This window comes from Strigops habroptila, chromosome 14 (assembly GCF_004027225.2).
Source record: "Strigops habroptila isolate Jane chromosome 14, bStrHab1.2.pri, whole genome shotgun sequence".
NCBI classification, from domain to species: domain Eukaryota; kingdom Metazoa; phylum Chordata; class Aves; order Psittaciformes; family Psittacidae; genus Strigops; species Strigops habroptila.
The window spans coordinates 8,175,224-8,191,079 of NC_044290.2; the positions used below are offsets into that span (position 1 = coordinate 8,175,224).

At 41.7% G+C, this 15,856-nt stretch overlaps 1 protein-coding gene across 2 annotated transcripts in view; it reads left to right on the forward strand.

Annotated features, from left to right (window-relative positions):
- Window positions 1-9,820, forward strand: part of ANKFN1 (ankyrin repeat and fibronectin type III domain containing 1) — a 110,867-nt gene extending 101,047 nt beyond the window's left edge. For both annotated transcript variants that reach the window (XM_030506532.1, XM_030506533.1), the window contains exon 19: window positions 1,381-9,820. In XM_030506532.1, the coding sequence (XP_030362392.1) occupies window positions 1,381-2,174 (794 nt within the window). In that variant the 3' untranslated portion in view covers window positions 2,175-9,820. The remainder of the gene's footprint in view (window positions 1-1,380) is intronic.
- The last annotated feature ends 6,036 nt before the right edge of the window (window positions 9,821-15,856 follow it).

The window sequence follows — 15,856 nt, forward strand, 5'->3', positions numbered from 1 at the left end:
CCTCTACAATCTTTAGAATCAGTTTTTGTTTTAAACTACTCAGAATAATTGCTTAACATCAGCCAACTCTATCAACTCACTGTTCCACATTATTAAATGAACAGGCTGGAAGGGACAAGTGCTGTCACTGACTTTGCTTTGTTTTGATAGAGCAAATTTTAGTGCCAATAGTCCAGTTTAAAAGTCATTTTCACGTACCTCAGTGTTGTCAGTGTTTTAGGCAAGCATTTTAAAACACAGAATAAGTACCCACCTCACTGACTTACTGCTTCTCTGAACAGCTGGAAAACTAAACTGGTGAAAGAAATGGATGACAGCAAATAAAGATGAAGCAAATAAAACAGTAACACATAATTTGCTAACAGAATAAGGACTTTGGAGAAAAATGTAATCCATCACTCTGCTGAGCTGTCTTTAAGCAATAACTAAATGAAAGTAGAAACAAAAGCAAGAGATTCTGCATTAAACAACTGCTGTGACCATTTTGGTAATAATAATTTTTGGTTTTTTCAAATTGGAAGTTTTATACAGTAAAGGAAAATGACTAAACCTACTCTGATTAGATTAGGTTCAAAGAAAAGATACCCAAAGCTTATGGTGCTTTGATTCGCTCCATTACACCGGCGTGTTCTTTCTCAGCATCACTCCCTAAGCTAATTTTCTCCCTGTATTACAGACCATGAATGTAGAATAATCCTTAGCTCTGGCACCATGTTAACTAGAGCATTATCTTGTCCTGCATGGGCTTGATTCATTATTGCTGGGCTATATGGCGATTTACACTAGGTCAAAGTGAATAGTCAGCACTGTATAAAACCTACATTTTTTTCCTTGGATCTAATATAAACTCTGCAGGGCAGTGAAGCATCAATCCACACCATCACATATGCCACTATTTATTATGTTATTGATCCTTCTGCAGCCAAAAGACAGCAGTGATTTCAGTGCCAGTGTGAGTTTTGGTCAACAAATTCACATCTGAATTTGTGTTTTGGGTTTGAACAAATATAATGCACCTGATGGACAAAAGGGTCGGTTTTGTTCATCGGCCTCCATGTCTTGCCTCAAGCCTCTTCGGCACACATACAGTTGCACCTACTCACAGTTACAGAGGTATAAACATGGAGTAACTCAACTGACACCTTTAATAAAAACAGAACCTGGATTAGAGTTTTTCTTTCTCCCAAATCTCCGTCTGTATGAAATCTGGTGGCAAGAAGATAAAAGAAAAGAGATCCTTTCAGAACGTAGTCCCAACTCACAAAAAACACACATACATTTTTAGATGTAGGTCTGACTCTAAATTAAGAAAAAACCCCATAAATGACAGTTAAGCCAGCTCTCTCCTGTGCTTGTCTTCTTAATCAGTTCTCTTTGCAGATTCCCAGCCCTGCTCAGATGAAGAAGGCTGCTCTGAAGTATTCCTTCCAACTGACAGTGACTATGACTCCAGTGATGCACTAAGCCCCAGAGAATTAGACCTGATTTACTCCTCCTCACAGGACATATCCCAGCAGGCTGGCAGTGGCCTGGGTGGCAGTGCACCTGATGTTCTCCAAATCCACGACGTGAAGCCTTGCCTAACACTGAAAGAAGGCCCAACAGAGTGTAGTGCCTTTGATACTAATGCTGAATGTTGCACAGAGGATATGAGCAATCTAACAATGTCAGGGCTTACATTGAAAAGCATAGACAAATCCTCTAGCTCCAAGCAGGCATTGAGCTTTTTAGGGAGAAAAAAGCTAGGGAAACATCAACATTACAACTACTTCGGCCGGCACCATCGGTGGCTGCGTGTGCACAGCGAGACACAGTCTGGCTCTCTGTCTGAAGGGGTGTATACTCAGCATCTCATGAGATCTTCAGATTTGTCTCAAGAGCCTATCTCCAGTGAGCAGTTAAAGATTTCCATTGATGGATCTCGGAACACTTTCTTGCCTCATGCATCCAGCCTTCCAGAAGATGGGAAAGGCAAGTATGAGGAATCGAGGCAAACTGTCCATCAGATACATGTGGAGCCTTATAAAACATTTCTGGATGAAGAGAGCAAGTCCTGGGCAATGAGCACACAGTCTGTAGAACACGGGGATGTGCACAATGCTATGCAACAGAAAATGGGTCCAAATGACCAGTCGGGTTCTGCTGTCTCAGAAGTCTTCAGCAGCACCCTTTAACCCCAGACTTCCGCAATGCTTCCCACTGCTCCACAATGAGACAGCGAACATCATGCATACAGGACCATACTTTCAAAACCACTTGGAAAACTCCAGCTCCTGAAATGGCAACTCATGGCACTCAAAAGAATCCTAATCTTTTGACTTCATCACCAGGTTTCTGGTCTTACAGAGGTATCATCTGTCATGATGTAAGCTTTATTATTGGCATCTGCACTTTTGCAGGTAGAGTTGTTACAGTCACCACAAAACAGAACAATCTGTGGCTGCAAATCTAGTAATCAGGGTTTGCAGTTCTCTCGGTTTCCATGTCTCTCTGAGCATGCAAAATTTTGAGCATGAGTGATTCTGCCTGCAAGTTAGCAGAAACTGTAACATCTTTGGTGTCCTCATGTTAGGACTGTGTCCTAAACTTGTACTAACCTGTTCTCCACCGTTTCCTGTAAGTTTTTCTACTTCTTGAGTGGGTTTAGGCTGCATATAACTAAAGTGCTAACTGGTCTAGGAACACATTTAACCCAGAGTTTCACTTACAGAGAAATGAGAAGTCTTTCGGTATCTATCTAGAAAATGCAGTCAACACCACCTCTGAATGCTGTCAGAGCCTGACATAATTATCACAAGGGGTTTTTTCAGGGGCTTAGATTTCAAATTATATATTATAAAAGCTTAGCAGGTGAACCTTTGGGGTCAAGAACAGGCAGAATGAGGCCAAGTTCTGAAGAAATAACATGCAGGGTCTAAGTGAGACTGAAGCTTGGCCTTTTCTTCTGCCCAGCACACCAGAGCTCATTTCTGCATGTTGACAGCACTCTCATACACCCATTAGAAAGAAATGCTCCTACTGTTGTTCCTGAATATTCCCTGTAAACTTCAGGGGTATTTGATCACCATGTCTGAAATTGGGATAATTGTAATGATTAGGGAAATCTGGGATACAGTTTGAATCCATTATTTGGGCCACCAGTATCGTATCATAAGGAGAGTGGGAGGTGGTGTTTTAGCATGCTGTGTTTGTCTAAAGGCAGATCACACTGAGTCATGATGTTGTCCTTTGCAACCAGAATCAGACTTATAGTACTACAGGAGATGATCTCAAAAATTAAATCTATATTAATGAGAACCATAACATTTGAGTCACTAAGAAATGAACTAATGTGGAGAGAAACCCCAGCTGTTGCACAAGCTTTAATTTTTCTTAAACAGTTCTTGAAGTTTAATTTTATAGGCCACATTCCTGCTGGTTAAATTCCCTCACTCCATGTTTGCGCAGCCTTCTACCTTTCAATTTTTCAGCCTCCAGGTGGATACATTCTAAGGCCTCCAATAAAGAGATTTGAGTTAAATAGTTGAGTTTACAAGTCCTTGAGGTAAAGGTAAGGATTTGGGTCCATGATCTGTGGTCCTTATTAAAATAGCACTTCCATAACCCCAGTGCTATTAAAATCCCTGTGAACTCAATCCATAAATTCAAAAATAAATGTTATTCACTATTTCATGCTTGGTCAGTATGTGGAAGCCAAGAAGAGTCTTTGCACTGATACAAGGGCAAAAACTTTCTATAAGGGATTTACATTCGTAACCTCTCTTTTTGGGAGAGGGAAGTTAATTTTTCACCAAAACTATTCATTCATTCCCTGATCCGAAGCTCAGTGAGGATGGAAAGACTTCCATTCACTTCCACAGGGTTTGAATGAGACCCATATTGAAAATTCCTGTGGGTGAGAAGATGCGGGGGGGAGCAGAAGTGTCAGTGCCAATTTGCAGCTAGAAGGACATACATTGTATGTTGTATGCCACATGGAGCTGCAGGGGGAAAACCTGACTCACACGCCATAGAACCAAACAGCGATGTTTTACTGTCACTGAAGGCAGTAACAGCTTGTTACATTAGATTATGTTCATTAGCAGAAGGCTTTTCACCAAGGAGAGCCAGACAGTGTAATGCTCATATTCAGAAGTCAAAATAATTTAGATTGTTTTCTAGTATACAGCACCTAGCCCAGGCTCCCCTAATCTGTTTAGCCTCTAAGCAAAACTGCCATAAAACTGTCTATTAAAGAATAAAAATAAGAATATGCTGAGGCCATATGTTTTTGCAGGAAGTGATGAGATAAAACAAGATGTTCCTAAATGAAACCACCTTGCTTTGCTTTGGCTCTTCATGAACATGAAGGCAAGAAGTAGCAAAATCTACAGCAGAACAGGTACACACTGGTGGTTAGGTAAGGATGTAAAAATCTCTGTTACCTACTCCTGCTGCTGGACTTTCCCAGCAGTAGTCATGTATCTAATAATGAGCTGGATTATTTACTGCTAGAAAGGGCTTGACTTCATCATAATCTGCTGAGCTACGATGGAATTTGACTCTGGGAATGCAAATGCCAGCCACAGTGTACCCCATCTTGATTTTAACCTTGTTACATGGAAGTAGTGTTTACATGATGGCCAATGGGGCATGCTTCCTTGAGCCTATTACCTCTAGATTGAGATTCTTCCACACTTCTTTAATAGTCAAAGTAGTAATTGATAGTTCTGACTTTAAATACTTCTGATTATAAAGCACTGAATTGTCTCTCGTTAGAAATATGTGCTCTTTGTTCAAAATTATTATCCTTATCTATTCAGTGGGTGACTGAGCAGAGCAACTCCTTAAAAGAATAGTAACGAGCACCCAGAGATAAATAAATAGTAGAAAGTGGTGCCTTTCAAGTACTGTCATAATACTAATCATAATGCTTCTGCAGTTCTCTTAGGAACATCACTCATACATTTCAGAAGCAACCATAGCAATTCAGAAGAATCCTACATGTATCCCCTCTCCATAAAGGCACGAGTGATTTCTAAGCAGATCTTAAAGGCTCACAGTCAGGAATCAAATTAAAATTAGGAACTCAGACCTTTGCTTTTAATTACTGGGGATCCTCTCCAGGTTGGGCTCGAGTGCCCCTCCAAGGATTCCTGCACAGAAATGGGGAATGCTGTGGCTCAGAGCTCACAGCACACTAGAATTTCATTAGCCAGCAGACAGCTCATTCAAATGAGGCTGTACCCGCTGAAGCTCTGCTCTAAAATGGGTACTAAGGCTTTGTAAATTACTGGACATCTCTCTCTTAACTCCTGTCTCTTGCCACAGAACCTTTGTCCTGCATTTTCCAGGGAGTGTATTTTCACCTGGGCTGAACCCAGACACTCCTGTCTCTAGGCATGACTTGGGAATGGCTAGGAAAGAATATAGTGCTTTAATATTATGACTCCACAGGAAAAAAAGAATGTGGATCATATCTCCCTGTTTAGTGGACTAAAACTTTACTGTTTCTGCTGGTAGGAAGCAAGATAGAGGTAAACTGCAAGGTTTACACTCAGAATTCCTTGCATCCGCAAGAAGGCAGTCTGCCCATGGACAGTTCGCTACAAGAGAGGTGTGCCTCGAGCACTGATTTCCCAGGCTTGCATTTCTTCTTCCTTTGCCTTTAGATATTAATTGACAATTGGATTTTCTATACAGTGAGAGCACACACAGGGAAACCTATAAATTAATATTTTTAAATATAGATATTAAAGGGGGAGGGGGAAGATGGAATATTTTATCCTGCACATTTATGTTTCGAGTGTTTTGGAAAGAGATGGTGCATCTTTAAATTCTCTATGGTATAAAGAAATGCATTAAGTTGCTGGTCAACTCTTTTAAGGTGTTTAAATGCATGGCTCATGACTGTTATGTAAAACTTCAATACAGCCTTACAAACAACAAGGGTATAGTGTATTTGAAAATATGGTACACAGCTTGGAAACTTACTCTGAATTTCTCTGAGGTGTTGAACTTTGCCATCAGCAAAAAGCATTTTTAGTAAAGAGGCCTTGAATTTTCAGACAACGGAGATTTCATCAGGTTGGGTCTGATTTTTCCACTACAGAAAAACATTAAGTAGCTGGAATACTTTATTTGTAAGTATAATCTATCTTTTGATTCCATGAAGTAGAATTCATAAGGCTAAATCATGCCCAGAAGTGAGAAGCAGAGCTGTTGGAACAGTATATTCTTTGCAAAACCCAAGAGCAACGTTCCCCAAGGCGGGCTGTGCATTATCCTCTGCCAGCTTTGGCCTCTTTTGTGCTAAGTGAGCATCTGCAAAGTCATGAGAAGTCAGTTCACTGATTTGACTGGAGCAGGCCCAATGTACTGCTGAAAGCTGTGCAGATCCCACCAGCTCAGAGGGCATCTCTCAGTACTGGTGTTCCTGAGCACTTACCCAGCTTGCTGTCTCTCATACTGAGCTTTGGGGGTGAAATTAGAGCCAGGCTAGAATCTGTACTCATACCACAGCACCTTGGGCAAGATTTAGCCTTTAAACCACTCACGCTATAATAGAGTAATGTGTAACTAAGCTTGTCTGTCACTAGGCTACAGTCACTAGGCTCGTCTTTTGCTTGTCAAATAATAAGAATAGACTTTTTATGTTTATTTTCATTTTCTTCCTTGGAAAAGCTATGTGAAATCAATCTAACATTAGAGAAAGTGGTTGGTGTAGCACTAATCTACCTTATTACTGTGAATTGTAGTAATTTATTAAGCAGATTTTAAACGAGTTTTTGTGGTTTACTTTATATAAAGGTCAGTTTGGGCCCAATCGTGCTGTCCTTGGACCTCACTCCAGGTTCTTTTGCACCAGTGTAAATTAAGAGTAGTTCCACTGAAGGCAAGTCAGGTATTGCCTTGTACAGGCCAGCATACCTCCACTGGCTTACAAGGCTGGCTCGGCATCAGCTGCGGATCTGGATCAGTGGAGTCATCACGAACACAACACATTGATGCTGGTGTAAAAAATGGTATGTGTAAGGAAGGCAAAAGGGGATTTATCTCATGGAATATCCCCCTGGAGGTCACAGGGACCATTGTCAGAGCGGGCTCATAGAGCGAGCCCACCACGCTGCTGTGTTACCAGTTGTACTGGGGGGTAATCCCTACTGCATGATCTATTGCTACATTTGATAATAGGGACCAAATTTCTCTCCCATATTATGCAAATGAATCCCTTACTGAATGCAATGGGAGTTCCAGTTATTTTCCTGATAAAAATGAGAACTGTTGAGGGTTATTGGGGACTTGGGGGAGGGGAAGAGGGGTTGTTTGGCTTTTTCCCCTCAGAGAAAAAGTAATTTAAGTGAAATGTGCAAGGCAGTGTTTAATTGCTTCCTGCCTTGTTTGTACATAGCAATTTGGCTGTTTATTGGTTGTCTTTGTTCAGATTTTTATTGTAACTTGTTGCTATATATGCAACCAAGCGTATGTTAAAGTTTAAACTTTGGTACATAATAATGCACAATTTTATGTGCTTTAAAACTTTGTAAATATATAGATGAACAATGTATGCTGTGCTAACTGTGATCTTGGGACTTGACACAACAATATTTTCATGCATATGTACCTGCAAATGGTTTGAAAATAGCAAAATATATATTGAGGATGGCCACGAGCCAAGAGTAAATGAGTGCCGCATGACTCATGCTTCTTTAATAATTCCTGAAAGAGGCATGTATAGTACATAAAATAGACAATAAAAATAATTTTCGAGACTACAAATATTTTTTATAACTTCAGATATTAAATACTATTTTAGAAAAAAGATTGGTTGGTAAAAGAAATCAGGTTTATTCAAGTGAATCATTGTCATAAAAATGTTCTTAACATAGATTTTTTTGTTTGATCTAATATCATAGAAACCCAGCTCTTTTAAGATTTAGATCACTTGAAGTGCTCTTGTGTTCTTACCACTCTTGTGATCTTCTAAAATAATGTACTTCAAGTCTTCTCCCTCCCTAACAAAAAAATGCTAGTGTATACATTCAGACTCCTAAATACCATGTGCACTTGTGTATTTGACCATCATCAAGTACCCACGTATATGAGCTTCACAGTCCAAGGAAATCTGAATGTAGCTTGTGTTTTTCCCTGAATTCTTTTATTTTTATTAGAAAATGACTTTTTCTAAGGCCAAGCTTGCAAATATGGTCACCAAATTTTCATTTTGGGCTACACATTCAGAAACCTAAACAGCGCAGGCATGGCTTCCAGAGCTTGTGGGTAAAAATAACCTCCCATCAAAGTCAACAGGAATTGAAATTCAATTTGTATAAATGTAATTGCCTCAATACAGCAGTAACATCTGGGTAGTCGGATTTGAAGTGGCATCTTTCTAATCTGTGTGTTACAACTGCAGACAGTGCTGGCAGACAAGCATCAAAGCAGTGAACAGCATAAAGACCTCGCAGGCTGGCAGCCTGAGCTCCTCTCCGAGCCCAGGGCTGTCCTACGCGCTCGGCAGCTTTCGGCTGGGTATTCACATTGACACCCAGACAGAATCCACTGCACGCTTCTGGTGTGAATCCGGGCTTTCAAGCCACGTTGTAAACACACTGTACAGGTGTATAATCTGCTTGTAGCCGAGAAACACCCCAGATATTGTCTACTGAGGGGAATTACCTTATAACAGCGAAACACCCTTCCGTTGCGACTCTTCCATTTTTCACATATTCTTATTCACAGAAAAGCATGTCAACATTTCCAATGTAGGATAAAACTGGGTTACTGTATGTAAACAAGATAAATAAGAACAACTCCATTTTGAATGCTTAAGTGGAAGGATTTGGGTCATTTTTTTACCTTGTTTCCAAGATGGACAGGTTACTCAATGTATTTTAACCACCATACTGTGGGAGCCTCTCAGCATCTCATGTACTATTCTTCCTTTTGTACAGATACTGCTGTAATTGGAATAAGTGACATGCCCAAGGTCACACAGAGAGCTTGTGACAGAGCAGGGACACAATTTTCTGGCTTAGCATCCTTACAACATCATCAGTCAATCATTCATAGCTTGTGCACAAGTAGATGTGGTAATGTAAATGTTGACAAATGTCTGTATTCCAGCCAGGACATGCCAACTCATTGCAAGCTTCAGGATAACAGCATCTTAGTGGAGTGTCTGTGGGTATTTTCACACATGGAAAATATTGTAACCAAAACGCAGCCAAAGTGGAGTTCAGCAGCAGAGCAAAATACTTCTTAAATTGTAAGATAAAATATGACTGTCAGTCACTTCTGCTTCCTTCGTTTTTAATTACAAAACATTAAAATTGTTACCACATTTACAAAGTTAGTAAAAGAAAAAACCAAACGCAAGTAATTAGTCATGTACAGTAACCTAAGGAATTAACTAGAAAAAACACTGCAAGACAAAGAAGGATTTTTGTGTGCATGTACTTAAATTACTTAGGGGCATTTCTGCATGTACCACAGGTTTTTTAGAGCCTGGTTGTTCCTATGTTTTGCTTGCCCCGAGCTGAGATTTCTTCTTTATATGAGAAGATAAATAGGTGAGCAGTGCAATTCTTCCAGACTTTTCTAACACGTTTGCAATGGTTCCTTGAAGGACAGTGCTGGTTTATAATTGCCTCCGTGTTCTGTGCTGAAATGCTTTTAAACCAACTAGAAAGAAGTTAACCAACTCTTATCGGCATGTTTTTGACTCGTTCTTCTGACAGCAAAAGATATCATTCCGCTTTTCCATTCAGATGTATTAACTTATATGAACTGTCATCTCTCTGAGCAAACTATTAACTTATTTTTTAATTCTGCCTTTAAATAAAAGCTTTGGATTTGATTTGGGGTGTTTGGTTGTTTTGCAAACACACAAAAAAATCTTTATTAATAATCTTTGCCGTTCTCTTCCCCAGACTGCTGTTTTCAAACTCTATTTTCAAACAAATGTATGTTCATTTAGAAGAGTTAGTAAAATGTTTCTATTTTCTTACCAGTTTTTAATTAATAGTCATTAACTACTCCTAATTAATCAGTAGGATTTCTGCTCTTTACCTGTGTGAATAACAGATCTAATTATTCTGATTGTCCAATTCATCTTTATTACGGAAAACATGCCGGAAAAAATTTCAGGTAGAATCCTCTGCTCTGCTGCTCACATACACACTCAGTTACACAGAAAAAATGGTAAACTGGGCAGCAATTTTGGAACTTTATAAACTAATATTGAAGTCAGTTTAAAGACAAATCTGCTTTTTATACCAGTAAATACAAATGCTTTGGTTGGTATATATCAGAATAAAATCCCTGCATTTGGTGAGATGGGCAATTTTTTTACTTAATCAATGTGGTATTTTCAAAATAAATTATTTTAAAATTTCCACCAATTGGCTTTTTCAGAGGAAAAAAAAGGCAATGCCAAAATGTTTTGTTTGTAATCACTTTCTGAAAATCCTGAAGCAAAACATTTCAAGTGTGGATGCCTTCATTAAGTGGTGATACATAAACCTGCAATAGTGGACTAGGTTGAAACACCTTTCTGTAAGCAATGCCGCCGCTGTTGGTTTTAGTGGTACTTGGGAGTGCTCCTCACTTCTGAAAATCAGGCGTTTTGTTTAAGTGCTTAACATTAGTCACACATGTATGAGAATGTGGTTCCGGTTCCCCTCAGCTAAGATCATTTCTGGACCACAGAAGAATCTGCTACCTGCACACCTTCGCCTTTTCCCATATTGCTTTTTAAATGTTTGAGAAAGGAAAATGTCGCACTTTTTTTTTGCTTATCTTTTCCTGAAATTGTAACAGAAAGGAGCTAAATCAGAAGTTGGGCTTGAATAGTCTAACACCCAAATCTCATGGCTATACGTGCTTTGAACCTAGCCCCAGCAGAACAAGTCTTTTTTCAAGCATTCTTCTGGGGCACACTTGCTCCTTCCCCCTTCTGTGCCTTGTGGTCTCATTCTGATCCCCTGCTCTCTCATGGCTCCATCCTGATCCCTCTCTTCCTCGAGTCTGAGTCACAGGAGCAATAACCCAGCCTGCTTCGACCTACTCAGTGCCTCAGCTGTTAGGGTAAAGCCCACGCTCCCGAGGGACTCACGTTTGAGTACAACCCCAGGATTGTCAGGGCTCTGGCTGGCAGTGCTGCCGAGGGGACAGTCTAAGGCTCTATTTTAATCTTCTGGAGTCCAGCCAAACACTGGAACGGAGCTGCCAGCACGAGGGGGGCCCTCCTGCTCACTGCGCCTGACCTCCCATCAGGAGAGGTGCTGGTGTGTTCCTTCTCAAACTACTAGGGCTCTTTCATTGCGCCTGACCTCCCATCACGAGTGCTACCAGGGATCCAGCTTCGACTACTGGGGGCTTAACCCTGGCACAGGTCCAGCACACAAGCTACACGCTGCCTGTCTCCAGATGTAAGATGCACCAAATGCCCATTCACACACCACGGGCTCAGCTGGAGGGGGCTGTTTCAGGTACTCTGTACAAGCAGCCATGCAGCACTGCCGACCCCTCGCCCCGTCTTACAGGGGTGGATGTACCTCTGCAAGGATTTCAGTCGATCCTTATCTTTTTATTTGGGAAGATGCATGTAAGCAGCATTTCACATGTGTTTGCAGCCCTAGCCTGGATCCGTATTCCTGCAGCTGACCCTGCAGCTTGACTGCAGATGCTCACTCCTGTTTTGAGCGGTATCAGCTCCACAGTCTGTCCCCATGGACAGGAATTCGGTGAGACCTGGCTGTGCCATGGGCCTCGGGGAGGAAGTCTCTGAACAACTGTGATACACAGAGTATGTGCTACCCCTTCCCAGATACCCTGAGATGGGAATGTTACAAAAGACCATTACAGAGGATCATAGTTCAGCTAAATCATGCTGTGTTTTGCTGCTCAGCTTTGCGGATCTCCCCTTCAGCAGTCAGCAAACCCAGCAGTGCTCTTCTCCTCCCTGTACCCTCCATGTGCTCAGAGCACCACGATGTCAGCCAAAGCCCATCCTATGCATCAAGAGCTCCTCCCTGATGCCAAGAAGCTCCAAGCTGGGATCTTCTTTGCTAGCAACCTCCTGTCCCATCTTTTTAACATTTGCTGAGTATCATAATAACTACATCACCCTCCAGGCCAATCTAACACCCTTCCAATGCTACCGAGTATCTTCCACTGAAACAGAAACACATTTTTACCAGCCCAACTCAGTATGTCACTATTCACTCCACCAGGTTGCTAGTAAATACACCCCTCGGGTCAGCCCTGCACAGTTAGCAGGTTCACACCTCAGCACCCAAAGCTCTGGTGCTGCTGCGGTGCCAGAGCATGTGGCCGTGAGACACAGCTCCGGGCTGTGGCAGGTCAGCCAGGACTCGCAGTACCAGCCATAGGGTAACGCTGCCCCCAGCCTCTGTTGCCCCAGGTCCCGCCGCTGCCCGCGCTGCTGCTCGCACACGGCCGGACCCGACCCCTCACCACACGCCCGCCCAAAATGGCGTCCCAGGGGAGCGGCGCGGCGCCCTCTCCTGGGCAGGCTGAGGGAATGGCGGCCCCGCTGCCCGAGGTGCGGTGCCCCCATGTGCTCCGCGGACTTCGCGGGAGGTGGGAATTACCCAAAGAGCCTCGCACAGGTGGGATGAATAAAGCTGTCCGGTGTTTACTACAGCCTTACCCGCTGCAGACATGGCGCCCGCACTGCTAAAGCTCAGCCTGTGTGGATCGCCTCCTCAACGCCAACCATTGATGGCTGCAGACGCTACCTCTCAGGTAAGTACCTCGGGTACTTATCGTTTTCGGGACTCTGAGGTAACCCCCTGAGGGCGATGGGGGTTGTGACACGAATGGGGTGGGTCGAGTGTGCCTTGGGCTCACCAGCACACTCACGGCTGGTTTGACTTGCCCAAGCTGCAACCTGCAGCCACCACCACCACCAGCCTTAAACCCCCTCTGCAGGGGTCTGCATCCTGCCTTGGGAAAGCTCCAAGGGTTTTCAACTCAAAGGGATTGAATAGCGCTGCTCTAAGTCACTGGGAAACACCTGAGGTGCAAAAACATTCAGGAATGGCTCCATGCGGATGAGGTGTTTCAGCAGCCAAGGGTGGCTTGTGTGTCATCCGCACGGATGAGCCTCTGGAAGATGGTTTGCACATGCATTCTTGGCAAAGTTAAACTCATAAAGATCGCTCTGTTTGAGTGATTGCATCACCACAGGTTTCTAAGTGACTCCAAACTCAAGATGCATATTTTAAATCTCCCCTGCTGTTGCTGATAATTTGTTCCATATTTACCATATTACTTAGTACTTGCAAATGCGGGGTTTTTTTAGAACATAAATGTTAATTAAATTAGATAGCCATAGCCACAGCAGGCCAAACTCATCTCTGACCTTTAATGCCATTGCAATCCATGGGTTTAATGTTTAGGGCTGTTGACTTTCTCCTTACATTAAGCCATTGCGCTTGAAAAGAAACGGAGCTTTTACTTCTGTGTAAGCTCACTAGGTAACTATTTCTGTGTTGAGCTTCGTGCTGGCATTGAGTCCTAAAGGTTTTCAAAGGATGAAGCTACTGAAACTGTATTGCTTGTTAAAATAGTGATGAAGTATGCGATAAATATATACAATTCTGGATTTATTCAAAGACAGTTCTTATATCTGCATCTGTCAAGGTAGGATGTGGGTAAGAATGTAGGTAAAATAAAAGGCTTAATGCAGCAGGCTTTCAAAAGCACGTTTTCTCAGCTGGAGTTTTTATGGTAATAATTTTCCTTAAAGTAAATCAGCAACATCCCATAATATCAGAAAAAAGGGGCAACTCGGAAGAAAAAGATCTCATGCACTGGTCTCCCACATTCTGCAGAGGTTGCATCCCGTGTCCAGTATAGCATTTTTAAAATCCATTGAAGAAAATTATACTTACCATTTAGGAATAGAATATCCTTTACACACTTGATGATAGCTTTCATTTGGAGCAAGTATGATGTAAATGAGATCTGTGCTGTTGGGCCCACTAATGTGCAAGCTGATGAGAGGTCCATTGTTTCTGTGACAGACAGTTTTACTCTTTCACTTTCAACATGTTCTATGTTATTTATGAAATTGGTTCAGAGAAAATCAGCTCAACCAAGGCTGAGAAAAAAATAATTAGTTTTGGCAATTAATTTTAAAAACAAACTGCAGATTCATTTCAGCATCCACTGAAGCCATGAAAGCTGGAGAGAATGGAGCTGTACTGAGCATTAGCTATCTGATTACGCTCCAAGTGTTTTCAGCTTTTTGTTAAAAATCTTATTTGAAGAGACAAACGAATGTCTTTCACTGGTATTGTTCTTGCTAAATGTCTCCTCTATTTGTTGTTTAACCAATTATTTTAACTTTAATTCTTTGCCAAATGATCAGATTTACCACATACAGGTCCATATTAATGTGTATTAATACAAGTAGTAAAGTATTTCATCCTGTTCTGGAAGTCAGTCTTCAGAATGGTTCAGAAGGATCAGCAGAATGATTCAGGGATTGGAAAACATACCTTAGAGCAAGATACCTCGGCAACTCTTTCTAGTTCATTTAGCCAAGAGGTGACTAAGAGCTGTTAGCACGTGTGCAGTGTGTATGTTCATGGGGAGGATGCTTCTGATTGTAAAGGTGTCCTAACATTGAAAAGAAACTGCGTTGTGAGACTCGGTGTCTGGGTACTGGAGCAGTTTAGAGTAGAAATAGGGAATACAATTAACTTTTAGAGAAACTTACTGAAGATTGACTTGCCCTTTGCACTGGACTGCCTCTCTGAATTCACATTTCTTACTGGAAGTGGGGGGCGAGGCAGGGAAAGGAATTATTTGCTTCCCAATACCTTTTGTTAAGTGAGGAAAAGCAAAAATGTGACTTATGATGAACTCTAAAACATATGCCATAAGATACATGCACCACAGCATGTATTCCCGTGAAAAAAATTAGGAGGAGCTATGTTCTCAAAGTATTTGTATTTGGTCCTATGCATGTGTTATTCATTGTGCACACATACTTACTGTGAAAGTTGAAGGAAATAAGTGAGTATGAAGTCATTAAAAGAAAAATCAATTCAGGTGGTCACACTTCAGCCCAGTCTGTGTGCCCAAGTCTGTTTGGTTTCGGGTGGTTTGTTGTTGTTTAAGGCTATGTGCAAAGTTATAAGAAAAACTGAAGAATGGATTGAACTTTGCCTCTGGAAAATGTCTTGTACTGGGGCATTCTTTATATTTAAAAAAATCTGTTGAATACTTCTTTGTGGTGGATGATACAAGATAGCAATTCCCCTCTTTAATATGAAATATGTGGAAAAAGAACCAGTTGTCCTCATTCCCTTCTAACTTCACCATGTACATTGGGTGTACGTATTTTCAGCATAATGTAGCTAGCCTTGTTGGTGTTACAGTTACTGTCTCCCATGCTTTAATCATACAGGAATTATTCTGGTCTACATTGTTATGTAGTCTAAACAGCCTGCATGTTAGCAGCCACTGAAATGAAGCATAGTTTTAGACTCCACATGATGCTTAGCAGTTTATTATTAGCTCCATATTTCGTGCACTTTCATAGCGCATAGTCACTGCCCTTTTGTAATAAAAAAACAACAGCTGTGGAAAAAACGGTGCAGTTGGGCTGTACCTATTCCTTTATGGCCTTTCTGTCCCTGTCCTAATCCGCTGAGCCCTGCTGGAGAACACAGAGAGCAGTAGTGCAGTAATACCTCTGTGCTGCTTAACCAGTTGGGGGGCGAGGAGGTAGTCTGATCGATCGGGTTGTTGTCAGTCAGCCGTGAGTGTTGGACAGACAGTGATCTTGCTGTTCATGCAGTGCCCGCCTGGGGTGAGAGCATCTCTTGGTGCTGACTTT